The following is a 15,571-nucleotide window of genomic DNA, read 5'->3' on the forward strand; positions in this document are numbered from 1 at the left end:
CATAAGCAACGAATACTACAGAGTACTAGTCATTATTATTATTAGACCAAACGTGGCCAAGACCCTCTTTGCCCAGTCTTTAACCTATGAACATGTTGCTCCTATTCCCAGAGTGGCTCCTCCTAACTATACCAGTGCTTCCTTGTGGCACTCACAAAATTCAATCTGGATTTGTAGTCAAACAAAAATTATGTAGAAATTTAAGTGAAATCATGGTAGAATCTTCTGTTATCTGATAAGGAAAATGCTAAAGAAATATCTTACAAAACTTCCAACTTCCCCCCAAAAGAGACAAACAGTGTTATCAATAAACAGAGTCCTTGTAGGGTTAAAAGTGTAATTTTATTTAGATGTTACTTGTACATAATCTATAGTAAGATATACAAACAGATAAAAATTGACAGGATTTTTTAATACCACTTTAAATTCAATTTATAACAGCATTGGTAATACTGCAAGATGACAGATACTCTGCTTCATAAAACAAAAATTACTTGCTACTCTGGCTGATACATTCCCACTAGTTTGTAATGGATTAAAATGTATCATGTATTTCAGTTGCAAATCATTACAAAACTTTTACAATCTAGCCACTTGGTGCTCATAAAAGATTTTGATGTGCTAAAAATTTACTGAAATGAAAATGTTAATTTTCTAATAGCATTCTAGGTAAAGAAAATCATAAGTTTACCAAATCTTATGGTTTGGGGCTAACAATGCAAAAATCATTTGCCTGCTGCTCAGCCACATCATGCTTGTGCAGTGACATGTGGATTCGGGCATCCCATCCGCCTGAGTCTGTGCTATGAGAAAACGCTCATGAGATATTCAACTTAACACACATGGAGCATTACAGCTGGGGAGAATTTAAAATAACCTTAAATTTATAACTATAATTTAAAATGTAAAATTTATAGCAATGAACTATACAGCTAAATTATTTTCTCCATTTGTTTTGGTAAATATTTTCTGAAAATGAAACCTGAAAATTCAAACTCTTCACTCTGTTCTTTTCAGGTAATATCATATTAGGAGATTTAAATTTTAGACCAAACCAGATCTGTTGAAAAGATACTCTAAAAATAATCTAAATTGGATTTTAGTCATTTTCCATTTTCTTCTGGGTGACAGAATGTTCACAACAGGGCAAAAGCTTTCTCACTAGTCATAAAATCAAATTAAAAATAACTTGTTGATTTAAACTATAGGAAGACAACTAGTATTTAATAGGTTCATGAATATTTATGAATAAAGTGCCACTAATTTTATTGTAGTAAGATATAAATAGAAGAAATTCTGAAGTGGATATTAGCTGACTGTGCTCCCAGAGAACAGAAGGGCCAGAAAACAAAGAAGCACTGCCAAATCTGGGTTTCTGATCATACAGAGCACTCCTAACCTGACAGGATCAGTGAAGGCAAACTATTACAATACGGACAAAATAAGACTAAAATTGGTAAAAGTACCAAGAATAATGCCAACACAGCAGGTTTCCACACTAGGAAACAGAAATTTAGAAATTCACTAATAGCTACTAATATTTAAAAAAAAATAATCAAAGTGACAGCCAAGTGGGGTCCACTCATGAGGCATGTGCCAAGCAGTTGTGCAGAAGAGAGAACTCAAATGCACAGCCAAAGAAGGGCCTTGGCAAGTGGGTACAGATGCTGGACTCTGCAGTTTAAAATCTATGTGCCCAAAACCCAGTGTGCAGGCAGGCGTCATACACTGGCTGCCCCAAGTTAATAGGGATCCACACAGAGACACAGGGGTGATGTAGGCAGCTGGCTGATTTCCCTATAACTCACAAACAAAAAATCATTTGTTACTGCCTTGTTCACATTCTCCCATCAACTCACACAACTCTGCCAGAGCTCAAGAGTTCCTAGCACCTGCCATCTATTTGAAGTACTGCAGATAGGCAAGAACTCCACAGCAAGTGCAGGATCTTGGCATATTTGTCTTATCTATAATCCAAGACTGGGACAATTATTTATTCTAAACAAGCATTTGTCCTTATCCAGAATTATAAAGTAGAAGTTGTCATTCTTGAGTCTCTGGTAGTATGCCTGAGCCAGGTCTATGGGATCACCACTTGGAAAGTGGAATGTGAGTGGAGTTTTGTGAAAGCAAGGTGCTTTTCCACTGCTAAGGGTCAAATCAAGGTAATCTTGTGAGGTACAATTTTTTTTAAATTTAATGTGCTAACAATAACATGAGAAGAGAACTGTGTGCTTCTAGGACAGGGCAAAGGCCCTGCATGGGGCTAACTCCCAAACTGCCACAGCACCGTGAGAAGTAAAAAGCTGTCACTATTTTTTACTTAAATCTAAGTTTTTAAAATTCTGACCAAATGGAATGGTGTTTGCACCCAGGGCCACATGCAGTAGCTCTGTCTAGCTGGGTGCTGTACTCCTAGATGGCTCACAGCTGTTCTGGCTGCCTGGTGCCCAGTCATCAGGGCTAGTCAGTATTTTAAGTGTGATCCCAATTGTCCCTAAAAGAGGAAAGGACCTTGTTTTCATTTGCATTACTACTGAGCTGCTGAAACTTCATATAAAAATCATCAACAAGCGTTTACCAAGTGACTACCCACAGGGAACCTGCCTGAAAAGGGCCCTTACAATTTCACATTTGACAATTGTGTGAAAAGGCAATGAAATTATTCAGCAGAACATTTGAATTCACTCAGTAGCTACCAAACCAAGAAAATGAATGCAAAAATATTTGATTCTCCTGATTTGTTAGACTGTTCCCTCTACAACCAACTTCTTCTGAAACACATAGTAAAAATGAAACAAGAAATGACAAAACAGTGTCACTTATTGATTGGAAGACATCATTCTGACAGACAGTCATTAATCTTGCCAAGACCTAACACCAGGCAGCTTCACAGACACACACCAAGTTTACAGAATCATAATGATCAATAAGGGTAAAGTAAATACTTTCATGGCCAAGAGGGAAGCAAGATGCTGTTTTCAGGACAATGCAATAGTTACAGCATATCTCCTTGTGTGCAGCACGATGTGCTATGTTTAGTGGCACTTAAGTATTACACAGTAAATACTGAAAAAACCCAGAAATTTTGGATGTGCAGAAGCAATATCACATTATTAATACAAAAGGTGCTAATAAGCTACAGGATTATAATACCACTATTTGGGTGCTGAGACCATTTGAAATCCCCGGTGCACTTCCACACACGCTGTACTGGTGGTCCACCTGCCACCATGCCTGTAGGGCCTCAATCGGACCAGTCATTCTCATCAAACTCTGAGTCATCATCAGAGTCGCTGTACTCCACAGCGATGCGTCTGGACAGGATGGTGGCCACATCATTCCCAACAGGTTCCCGCTTGGCCTCTTGCTCACGTTGCTCCTGAACCTTTTTCAGCTGAATTCCTAGAAATACAACATGGGTTTGAGAATCAAAATGTTCTGATTGTTCCAAGGAAAAGAGACTGAACAGGACTACTGGACTTGTTTTTCTAAGGCCTAAGGATAAAAGGTTTTAGAAAATTGAGGGGAGAAAAGAATGTGCAAAGTCCATTTTAAGAAAGTTAGTTGTGACTGTGGTGCACACTGAACACCATCAATGAAAGTTCTAGCGTCACACTGTTCCATATGCCCACCACAAGGTAGCTCTTTTTAAAAACTAAAGTGATGTGTGGCTAGTGGCCACCCTATGGAACAAGCAGATAAGCATGGAACAGTTCTATCATCACAGAATACTTTTCTGGACACAGCTGTAACCCAAAGGTTTGGCACCAGTGTTTTGTACTAATAGTTCACAGATATACTTAGAGAGTATCTGAGAGACCTCTGTTCCAGCAACCATTTTGGGACATGAATATAAAATACAACCATATGCTTCATTGCTTAGGAACAAGATCTCTGATGATCTAATACTTATCATTCTTTGTCTTTTGAAATAATTTCAAATTTATAGGATAGCTATAAGTCCAATAGAAATATATTCTCATATAACCCTGTGCCCAGATTCCTCCACTGATAATATTTGACCAATCTTTCCCAGTTATTCTCATAATACACATAGAAACACTTTTCGCTGGATCATTTGAAATGTGGCACATAATGTCCCTCTATCCCCAAAGTATTTCATGTGTTATTTAAAAAAAAAAAAAAAGCCCGGCATGGTGGCACACGCCCGTAATCCCAGTGGCTTGGGAGGCTGAGGCAGGAGATTTGTGAGTTCTAAGTCAGTCTCAGCAAAGCAATTTGCTAAGTAACTCAGTGAGACCCTATCCTTAATTAAAATACAAAAAAAATAGGGCTGGGGATGTGGCTCAGTGGTTGAGTGCCATTGAGTTCAATCCCCGGTGCCCCCAAAACAAACAAAAATCAAAATCAGAAAATTGGCAGAGATTTAATACTACTATTTACCCTACAAATACTATACAAATTTTGGTAATAAACCTAATCTAACTGCAAATGGAGAGAAATTTCCCCACTTAGAATCCAACCAGGGGATCACCTGTTTTTCGTTACCGTATCCTGTTAACATCCTCTCATCTAGATAGTTCTTCAGTCTTTGTGTTTTAAGACCTTCACATTTTTGAAGCATAGTCTTTTTGTACCATGTCCATCAGCTTGTATTACTCGTCTCCTCATGACAGTTTCCTGGTTATGAATGAACTCCAATTGGACAAGGTTATAGGTATAACTTGTCCTACCATGACCAAAAAGCTGATATTCCTAAGGTTTTCTACTTTGGAGACTATTTATTGACAAAATCAATGTGTGTCAATGGTGTTACACAGAGGGGGGCTTGTGGGGAGGGGAGCTGAGCACTATACCTCAGGACTGATCCATGGATGCTCTAGCAAAAAGCAGAGGAAATAATGTCATAGCTGTCCTGTGAAGGACACCACTGAGTCTGAGCTCTGGTGCTACAGCCAGGCATCTTCCTCAGTCACTTCCAGATGGGACAACTAAACTGTGACCAAGGGACTCGCAGTTTCCTACTATGTAAGAAGCTCTAGGAATACTCTCACATCCTGATCAGTGATTGCCCAGGGTGTGACTGGATAAGGGTAAACAGTGGGGATGCAATCTTTCATGTAGGGCTCTGAAAGCAGGTGGAAATCGGGGGGCAAGGGGCCAGGCTCCCACCCTAAATGCTCTACCTCTCTGCTTCAGGGTCTAGGAGTCAGGGTAGGACTTTTTCCTAACGAAAGTATTGTGCTCCTAAATAAACACTGAACACCCACTGGTTCACATAAAGCTAGATAATGTGACAAGTCTGGGAAATGTACTAGATTAATTAAGAAAGAAAACTAAACCACTGATAGGAGCTCATTTGCTTTCATTTATATTTGTATCCTTGGAGTAGATATAAAGAAAAGACTCAGTTAATGAACTGATCTTTTTTAACTGATCATTTTTGTTATCTAGTTTCTGGTTTCTAATCAAGTGAAACTTCCTTGGTTCTCCCTCAATTCTTCATCATGATATGCTTACCTGACAACTACAAAAGAACTCCTACTATTAAAAAAAAAAATCGAACAAGCCTCCTTTAGCTTCAAAAAATAATTTATTGTAGAGAGCTATCACGTGAAGGCAACGAGGTTGTAGTTTGCTGGAGACCTAAAGAAATCTCTCTTGTCTAAAAGGAAGGTTGTATATGGGGAGTGCTCTACTTACCCATCCGAATGGCAGCAAGGAGGTCACTTCGAGCGTCACTTATGGGGGGCTGTGCAGGCTCAGGACGCTTTGCTTCAGCTACAGGGGGGCCATGCATTGGGGAAGATGAAAGAGAAGAGCTGGGGCCAGGAGGGCCTGGCGGGGGAGGTGGTGGGCCTGGAGGTGGTGGTGCTGTGACGAGGAGCCCAGCAGAGGGTGGATGAGGAGGAGCCGTGTATGTGGAACCAGCTGATGCAGGAAAGGGGGGCTGCATGGGGATCTGGAGAGGGCTGACAAAAGCAGTTTGTGCTGAAGGAATCATGGGTGGAGGTGGAGGAGGAGGTGGTCCTGAAGGGTTGTAATATTCAATTATCTGTGCCGGGAGCATCCTAATAAACAGATGAAACAGAGTCACCAATGTAACAATAAAGGGCCATGCCCCCTGAGTTCATTATGCCTAATCAAAGAAGTTTCCCCAGATACAATGCTCCCTGCCAGCCAGAATTCGGTCACTAGATGATGCACATGCCTACTCTGTGGTCTGTTATTTTACAGTTCTACATTATTCATTATAATGAATGCAAGACCTACTGAAATAGGCCAAAAAAAAAAAAATCACTGAAAAGGAAAGCAAATTTCCATGAACACTAAAATAATGTAGTTGGTTGCAGAAGCCAGAAGATCAATGGCAATCTTTCTTCATCCTGGGCATCTCAGAGGGCTTACAAACTTATCTCATGAGGGTTCTGTGGTCAACCAGATGGGAAAAATCCTACATTCTCAAGCCCAGTCTGATTAAAAGCCCTTGGGCCCACAGTACCCAGCAGAGTATCAAAGGCTTTGAAAAGTTATATAGCCAAGAAATTGTCTGACTTCTACTCAGTCTACTGGACCACAGGCCCTCTCTGGGCCTGGAAGCGGCAGCCTCAGGACATATTCTGGGAATCCTGGTTCCATGAGGGCACAAAAAGAACAGACAAATCTGTGTGGTCTCCCCTTTGAGGGCTGAGGACATATATTTAGAAAGTGACACCAATGTTCTGGGTGAAGAATTCAACTTCCCTAGGTACTGACTCTGAGGGTTAAGACAAAAACAGAGCTAAAGAAAGCCTATTAAAGTCAAGGTGGCTGCTTGATTTGATGAACATGTGAACAGAAAGGTCTTTTTAAAGAGCTGTTAGAATTCTGTAGAATTTTCTACAGAAAAGGAGAGGGCCTGGGGGCAGAACAATCTAAGGGCCCAAAGGTCAAGAAAGATTACAGAGCAAATTATGAAAAGTAATGTTATAGGATTCAGTCATTGGTGATAAGCATTCTCTGTGGTCCACCCAGGATATGTACAGAAATTGGAGGATTTGGACAAAGCAGCATGTTATCCTTTATCAATGCCTGGTTTATATGTAAATATGTATGCAAAGAGAACACATACATATGAACATAGCCGTCAACCTGAAATTTAGCTGGAATAAGATAGGGTCAGAAACATACCTACTTTATTTAACACAGACTATGTTATCAGTGATAGTGTCTATATCCAACCAGTCTTGACTATAATCTGGCCTCTAAAATACCAAGTTTAAAATACTTCTACAACACTTAAAGATTCAAATCAAAAACAAGTAGCAACTAGAGTACAAGGGATACTGATTTACCCATAATCTGCTGGAGCCATTGGTGCAGAAGCCTGGGACCCCTCTGGGGCCTGTGGGGGTGGCGGGGGTGGCGGCTGCTGAGGTCTGTTTAGAGCCATGTGCCTCGCCGAGGCAGATGGGGGCCGGTACTCATGTTCAGGGGCCTGGTTCGCAGCCCCATGTGGTGGTGCATCGCCAGCAGCATAGGAAGGGGTGACCGGCTGGGGATGCAGAGAATGGTTGGGAGTAGCCGGGTAAGAGTAATCTGTAACATCTGATGCATGGGACCTGATGTTGGAGAAAAAAGAATGGAAGAAATTTAAATTGTTTAAAAAATTTCCCTTAACAGGCAGAAGTATATATATGAATAACAATATTGCCAAGGCACAGAAATCACACATTTATTTCTTTAACTATCAACTAGGTCTAGCCCCACGAGAGCTTCCAAGCAACAACATAATTACTAGCAGCAAGCCCCAGTGTTACATGGATTCAGATTCACAGCTTTGAAGTGAATAGTCAGACACACCAGCAAGCAGGAACCAGCAGAGCCTCATTTTCACAGTATTTCATGTACTTCTTTTCTAAGAGACAAGGCTACAAGATGAATCTCATTCCATTTAGAAACAGCATCTCAGACAGGATTTCAGTGGCAATGAAACTGACAGCATATAATTAGAAAATATGAAATGGCAGGTGAACTGGGTAAATATTAACAGTAAGAACAGAAAGAGAATCCAGAATGTAACAGAGTGAACTATATTTTTCTTAACAGAAGCAATTATTTAACCCAAAGAGAAAGAAGCAATGTGGTTTACTATGGAAAGGCCTTCTTGCTTTCTTTGAAAACACAGTCAAGTGTAAAACTCTGAAAGGAATGGAAACCATATATTAGTGAGCAGAGTTCAGAAAGATGCCAGGTGCTGGAGGCTGGCTAAGCCCCAGGAGGAGCGGAAGGACTCGCAATGTATGACAGTGGCTCAACCACAGGCATTAGTAACAGTCACACACTCCTGGCCCGGGTTACTGGACACGTGTGAGTAGGGGCTGCACATCCTCTCATGACACTGAAGCAGGGGGCAGCCTGGGGCTGGGAATCCAAAGAAAGAAAATGACAAACCCTCTGGGCATCCTGTCCTCTTTCGTGCTCCCTGCCTGTTCCAGTTTCCTTGCGTCACTCATAAATTCAATGCCCATTTTCCTCCTCTCCCACTCTTCTTTTCTTGTTCTGACTTTTCTCACATGTACTTGCTGGTTCCTGTTAGGATTCAGCTTGTGTTTCTCTCTCTGAAGGAAACAGGCAAACACACATTGGGGATGTGGAGGGAAAACGGAAGAAGATACAAGCTGAATTTCCATCTCTAGGATTTCAGACAGTAGCTTGTCCTAACTGGAACACTGTGTGGTATAGAAAAACTTGCTAAATCAGAAAAGTTTGCCTCCCCCTTTTGTTCCCTAATTGCAGTATAGTAATAACCAATAATTCATTTTTTCTTCCCTAATTGCAGTATGTATTCTAGATTATGGTGTGCAATGTGAGGATGTCTTCTGAACTCTGCAAACTGTGAGCAAATGTGTTAAAAATATTTTTAAAGGGAAAGAAATTTGACCTATATTTAGGACTTAGTACATTTAAAAAACATAAATACCTAAAAGATTCTGGGGTTATTGATGATGTGTGCTTGACTACCTGAGTAACTTTTGTAACCATTTTCTAAAGGAAACAGTCATCAAGCAAAAAGACATGCAGTGCTTCTTATGAGATGCATGGTAAGAAATTGTAAATGTTGTGACATAATTGAGAGTGCTATTCTGGTAAAGTTGTTTTGCAATGCAGAGCCAAAAAGAGCCAAGAAAAAGGGGTTAACCAGATGGAAGCAGATGTAAAGGAGAAATGAGAGCAGAAGACGTCTGCAGGGCAGGACTTCGGTGAAGAATGGACACTGTAAGGACAGGGCAAGAGGAGCAGAAGGGATTGTTCAGTTCTGCTGAACAGGGCAGCTGCTGGGAGACTGACTCAGGCAGGAAGGTGAAAGTCGGCTAGGAGCCACAATGCCAATGTGGAGGTGAGTAGGGTGGTCCCAAAGCTCTGTGATCACCAGTAACCATCTGCTGCAGAAAAGAGAACAGATGGGTGAAGACAATATTGAAACAGGAAGAAGTAAATCCAGCAGTGGAAGCTTGGTGGCAAAATCCAATAAATTCCCAGGGTTTTAAAGATAGGAAGGCAGATTACCATAACAGGGCCAAGAATTGATGAAAGAAAACAAGGATGTTGGGCATGGAGGTGTAATGCTTCCTGAGTACACTGAAAGAGAGCTGGTTATCAGGAGGGCAAGCATTTCATCAAAGTTTAGATCTTAAATTCATACTTAAAAATAAAACATGTCTGACACTGCAGAGAGAGGGTAAATTTTTAAGATCAGCTTATGTGGACTAGCTTAAAGTATATTAGTTATATTAATGGCTCATATACATGTCATGAAACTTGATATTAAATTTCTGTCAGTATCTTAAATATACTGATGAAGATACAACCACTAAAGTAATGTTTCTAAATAATGCTTAAAACATGAAATATCTATTTTAAAAGTTAATATTGTGAGTACAATTTTGTAAAAGAAAAAAAATGCACTGAGGTAAAAGAATAAGGAGAAATACACCAAAATGCAAACAGTGGTTTCTCTGGCTGATGGAATTATGGCTATTTAATTTTAATTTCTTTTTGTAATTTCCAGGTATAATCAGTGTATCTCATTTCATAATAAGGAAAAAAGTTTAACACTCAGTAAAATAAAAATATAAAACTTTAAAAATTAATTTAAGAGATATATTCCAAGTTCAATGATGAATTATAACCTATTTATCTGTTAGTAAATAATGTATGAAAGAGTGAGAGACCATGGGAAATAGTATGAGACAAAAGGAAATTCTGAAGAAACAAAACCAACAATTCTATTTGCTTTTTGAAAAATAAGAGAAATTGAAGACTATCTAAGCAACACAAATACAAAGGCAGAATACTAAACAACTCAAATAACCATCAGCTTTAGGCACAACACAGAACAATCTAATCTCAGATGCTAGAGTGAGTATCAATCATTCAACTGAGGGGTTTAGAAAAATTCATCATTTTTCCATTTGCATCTGTGAAAAAAAAGGATTATATATGGGATAAAAACAAAGTATAAATTCTGCAGGAATAAATAATCCCAACTATATTATCTGGGAAATGAAAAATGCAAACTGACATCAATGGGAGCTATTAAATTCATATTCTTCCATACCCCAAAGAATTAGAAGCAGAACTGTAGCATCATTTTAACTTCTGATAGAAATAAACACATAAATATTAAAATGCAAGGCTAGAACTCAGTTAAAACACCAACAATTCTCTAATATTTAAAAGATATCAGCTGTAAAAGGTGCATGCCTATAGTCCCAGAGACCTGGGAGGCTGAGGCAGGAGGATCCCAAGTTTAAAGCCAGATTCAGCAACTTAGCGTGGCCCTAAGCAACCTCACAAGGTCATGTCTCAAAATAAAATACAAAAAAAGGGTGTGGGTTATCACCTAGTGGTTAAGCACTCCTGGGTTCAATTCTCAGGAGAGACAGAGACAGACAGAGACAGAGACAGAGACAGAGACAGAGACAGACACACCTAGAACTTTCCTCAAGTCCTACCAAGGACACACAGACCTACTTGGGTAGGAATATTATGGCATTCAATCTACCAAATAAATCTCTCAGAAAATATTCGATGAGCACCTTCTACATGTTAGAGTCTGTGTTAAGACAAGTCACAAAGGTAAAAAGAAGAAAGAGGACACAGATAAAACCCAAGATCTAGGTTACTGTTGTTTTTAAAAGATTCTTGAATCACATAAGAATTCTCTATTCAAAATTTTAAATGTTGAAGAATTTGAGAGTTTATGCAAATGGAATATTACAACTTAACAAAACCTGAAATAGGAAATTAAGCCAGAAGTTAAAATTGGCAAGTCAGTTTTTATCATCCGATGACTCCCTTTTGTGACAAATGTGACCTACGGGCCATATAATTCACACCTGAAAAAAAAATTTTTTGTACTGAATGGCTAACAAAAATTTAAAAGAAACTCCACCAGAATTTTTCTCCTGAAATTAGAATACACAAGATTAGTTATCCAAAGTTAAGAAATAAATCTCTTTTCTTCATCACTTTTCCAGAGGATTATCAAAATGCTTGATGAAGATATTCCTGAGTCACAGTAATCACCACCTGCCAGTTTTAGATAACAAGTAGCAAAGAAAATCCAAAACTCAAAGTCAAAAATAAAGGATTAAATGATTATTAAAATAAAACTAAAGTCATGGCAGTTACTACAAATTTTGAATTGATATTAAAACAATACCTCTACATTAACTGAAGAGTGAATTTAAATCAGACATTTTTTAAAAATGAGATACAGCAACCCAATTTAAATTAATAGTGCCTTAAAGTATTATTTTGTAATCAAAATATACATAAGTAAGTTTTAAGGAAAGTTTTGAAACATATGGTGGGCCACATGAACCCAAAGCTGCTGGTATATTTCTAATTTTAACAGAACCAAGTAGCACACAAGTGGCCCCAAGTATGGGGTAGGGGGCTGTGACACACACACACACACCTAGTGTCCGGGGACAAGGATCCCTCGGAAGATGCTCCATGGTGCACACTCTGAGACAACCTGTTGTCGGGTCTAAGCTCTTTGTCATATGCCATCATATTCCACTCCTGGCGCCTGTTTCTGGCTTTTCTAACCTTTTTCACCTCACGGGTGGTGCCATCTATACGCTTTTGCTCCTGATGTCCAGAAAAAGAAAGAAAGCATGCCAAGACAGAAGGGAAAGGAAAACAGCAGGTTAAATGAAGTAACAATGCATAGGAAACAAGCCTGGTGCACCACAAGAGACATTCACATTTTGATTACCCTACTGTTAAGAAAATTCTAAAGCAGCATACTTGTTCCCAACAGACTCAACAGAAAGTAACCGAGGCTTAGTTCTTTAAATAAGTAGAAAGTTACTGTGCTACAACTGCTAGAGTTGCTTACCATGATTTTTGATAAAGAATTTTCACTTTACTAGGCTTGTAGCCTGTTTTAAAGAAAGAGGACACACCTTTTTAGATCTATATTATACACCTGAAATATCTGGCAACAACCTTCAGAAAAATCATTTCCCACAACTAAACAAGTTTGCTCAGACCAGACTATTAACATGCAAATTATCTTTCAAAAACAACAACAACAAAAATTCAGTATTTTTTATTCCCAATTTCTAAAAGATTATTATAGGTTATTTAACCCTGAAACTAGCTTAACACAAAACAAAATAAAGACTTACCTGCCCATACACGGAGTCATTCTTGCTCTAGCCCTATTTGACAGGAAAACATACTGAATAAACACTTAAGTCCTATGCAGGTCGTTCTTTAAGTAGTAAGGACAGTTACTTCTATGTGTATCTGTGAGTTCCTGCTGCTTCCCTCATAAGATTGTATGTATGATCTCTTAAGGACAAGAACTATGTGCCCTTACCTCCTATACCTCCCTCTTAGAGACTTCAACATATTGTTTTTCATAAAGTACACACTCAATAAATGCTGGCTAAATGATCAAATCCATGCTTTAAGCATTAGCTTCTAGAGCTTACTACATCTTAGGTACTGCCAGGCACTGATGACACAAATGGCAAAGGAAGAAAGAATGATAAGGTCTCTGTTCTCAAGGAGCTTGCAGTATAGCAAGGGAGCCTACAAGATGTAAATGTATCATTATAGAATGTGATAAAATATTAAGTGTATTTATATTTTTAAAAAGTGCTTTATATAAAATGTATATTACACATAGATATTTTATATTTTCATTCTTATGTAATGATATACACAGGTATTTATATATTTAAGTATATGCACATATATCTCTAAACACCTTCTAGTCTCAAAGTTAGAAGGTGTCTTGCTTGCACTTAGGGATCAAATTTGTAGCATAAATAGGCATTAATTCCACAGACAGAATGGGTCACTGTATGGCAAAAGAAGGAGCCACTGAGGAGGAGAGACAGCACCACATTAGGAGAAATAAAAGAAATAAATTGGAGCAAATGGCCCAAGATATGAGAGGTAGGCAATATCTTGAAGGCCATGTTAAAGCTTTATTTCTCATTCCATGAACAACAGGAAATATTCCAAGAACTGAGAAAGTAGGGGCTGACATGAGGAGGCATTTGAAAAGAACCTCTATCATAGAGAATTGCAAATAAATGGATTGAATTGGAGAATATCATGCTAAGTGAAATAAGCCAAGCCCAAAAAACTAAAGGCCGAATGTTTTCCCTGATAAGTGGAGAATGATATATAATGGGGCTGAGGGGGTGGGGAATGAGAGAAGAATGGGGGAACTTTAGAATAGGTAGAAGGAAATGAGAGGGAGGGGTGTATGAAAAATGGTGGAATGAAACAGACATCATTACCCTATGTACATGTATGATTACACAAATGGTATGAATCTACATTGTGTACAACCATAGAAACGAAATGATGTACCCCATTTGTGTACCATGAATCAAAATACAGTAAAAAATTAAAAGCTAAATTTAAAAAAAGGGGGGGGGCACAGTTAGAAAGCTACTAAGGTGGCTGAAGTGAGATGATCGCAGGTGGCTCAAGTTAGAGAATTGGGTTGGTTTTAGTGGTATTTGAGGATTCTAAGTTCAAAGCCAGCCTCAGCAACTTAGTGAGACTGCCTCAAAACAAAAAGTAAAAAGGACTGGGAATGTGGCTCAGTGAAAGCAAACCTACGTTCAATCCCTGATACCAAAAACAATCAAACAAAAAAACCCAAAGAACTTTGGCAATGTATTAGGATAGGATGTGCACATGAAATTCAGAGACGATATAGAAATGGCAAATAAGGATATGAAAAGATGTGTAATACAGATGATAGGGAAGGGGCATTTGTTAAAGAAAACAATATTTGGGACTGGGGACCTATTAGTATAAACTAGTTCTTCTGTCTTTTAAGGGCCAAGAGCAATATGATAGCACCTTTCAAATCTTAAAATTAACATTCTTCTCATTAACAGCAATTCAACTTCTGGAAATTTAAAGAAATACCTGTACATGGGTACTGGATCACTCACTGCAGTACTTTTAAGTTAAAGCAACAATTTAGAAACATCCTTTATTCGTTAATACAGTAATGAGTCAATAACAAAGCATTTATATTTAAGAATACTACACGACTGTTGAGAATAAAGTACATTTATAACAATGTCAGTGGTATGTACAAATTGTGTAGCACAATTTTATGTATACATAATACTGTTAAATGTATACACATGTATTCATATGTGCTTAAAAGGTCTGAAAAATGTACAATGAACTATGAATAGTAGTTAGTTCCTCCCAGGGAGAGGCATGACTTTATTTTCCCTTCAGTACTAGTTGAGCACTTTATAGCCAGCATATATCATCTCCACACTAAAAAAAAAAAAAAAAAAAAAAAAAAAAAAAAAAAAAAAAAAAAAAAAAAAGCAGGGAGGTAGTTTCAATGTTATTCCAATGAGGAACCACTGTGTTAAAATAATTAATAACTATTACTCTTATTTTTTAAGAGATACATGCTGACATATTCAGGGATTAAGTGTGTTACTTTCTTCAAATGTGCTGTCTTAAATTCTACCTAATACGCAACACACACACAAGAACAACCACAAAATATTAACAACAATGAATCTATACTCCAGTTACACTGGCCTACAATAAAATCCCTAGACTGTGCTCTATCCCAGGATTATATATTTCTGCTTAGGAGGTCCCTTGATTCACACCTGCCTCATCTGCCTTCTGCACCTCCACCCCACCCATACCTCCTCACCTAAACCCTTACTCTGCAGAGCTATCTACCCTTTGGACCTCAGCTTGAGTAACACCTCCTCACAGAGGTATTCCTAGAAACTCCCCTGCATGTATGCTGCCACCTTAGTTGTCATCTCACCTACAGAACTCAACTTTCCTTCACAATACTTGGCAACAGTGTAACTATGTACAGATATGGCAGCCCATACTTGGAAATCCCACTGGCTCTGAAGGCTGAGGCAGGAGGATCCCAAATTCAAAGCCAGCCTAGCAGTTTAGTGAGACCCTGTCTCAAAACAAAAAAATAAAAAGGGCTGGGGATGTGGCTCAGTGGTTAAGCAGCTCTGGGTTCAATACCTGATACCAAATAAAAATAAAAATAAAAATGAACAATTTCATATTTAGCCAG

General features: G+C 38.6%; 1 protein-coding gene across 3 annotated transcripts in view; it reads right to left on the reverse strand.

Moving 5' to 3' along the window:
• Window positions 1-326: 326 nt before the first annotated feature.
• Window positions 327-15,571, reverse strand: part of Wasf3 (WASP family member 3) — a 145,440-nt gene continuing 130,195 nt past the window's right edge. For 2 of the 3 annotated variants that reach the window (XM_047554258.1, XM_047554259.1), the window contains exons 7-10: window positions 11,930-12,105; window positions 7,299-7,565; window positions 5,668-6,035; window positions 327-3,405 (exon numbers count right to left, since the gene is read on the reverse strand). In XM_047554258.1, the coding sequence (XP_047410214.1) occupies window positions 3,248-3,405; window positions 5,668-6,035; window positions 7,299-7,565; window positions 11,930-12,105 (969 nt within the window). In that variant the 3' untranslated portion in view covers window positions 327-3,247. Of the gene's footprint in view, window positions 3,406-5,667; window positions 6,036-7,298; window positions 7,566-8,397; window positions 8,565-11,929; window positions 12,106-15,571 lie in introns of all 3 variants that reach the window. The other variant, XM_047554260.1, reaches the window with a different exon arrangement.

The sequence above is a fragment of the Sciurus carolinensis genome, chromosome 5, assembly GCF_902686445.1.
Source record: "Sciurus carolinensis chromosome 5, mSciCar1.2, whole genome shotgun sequence".
Taxonomy (NCBI): Eukaryota; Metazoa; Chordata; class Mammalia; order Rodentia; family Sciuridae; genus Sciurus; species Sciurus carolinensis.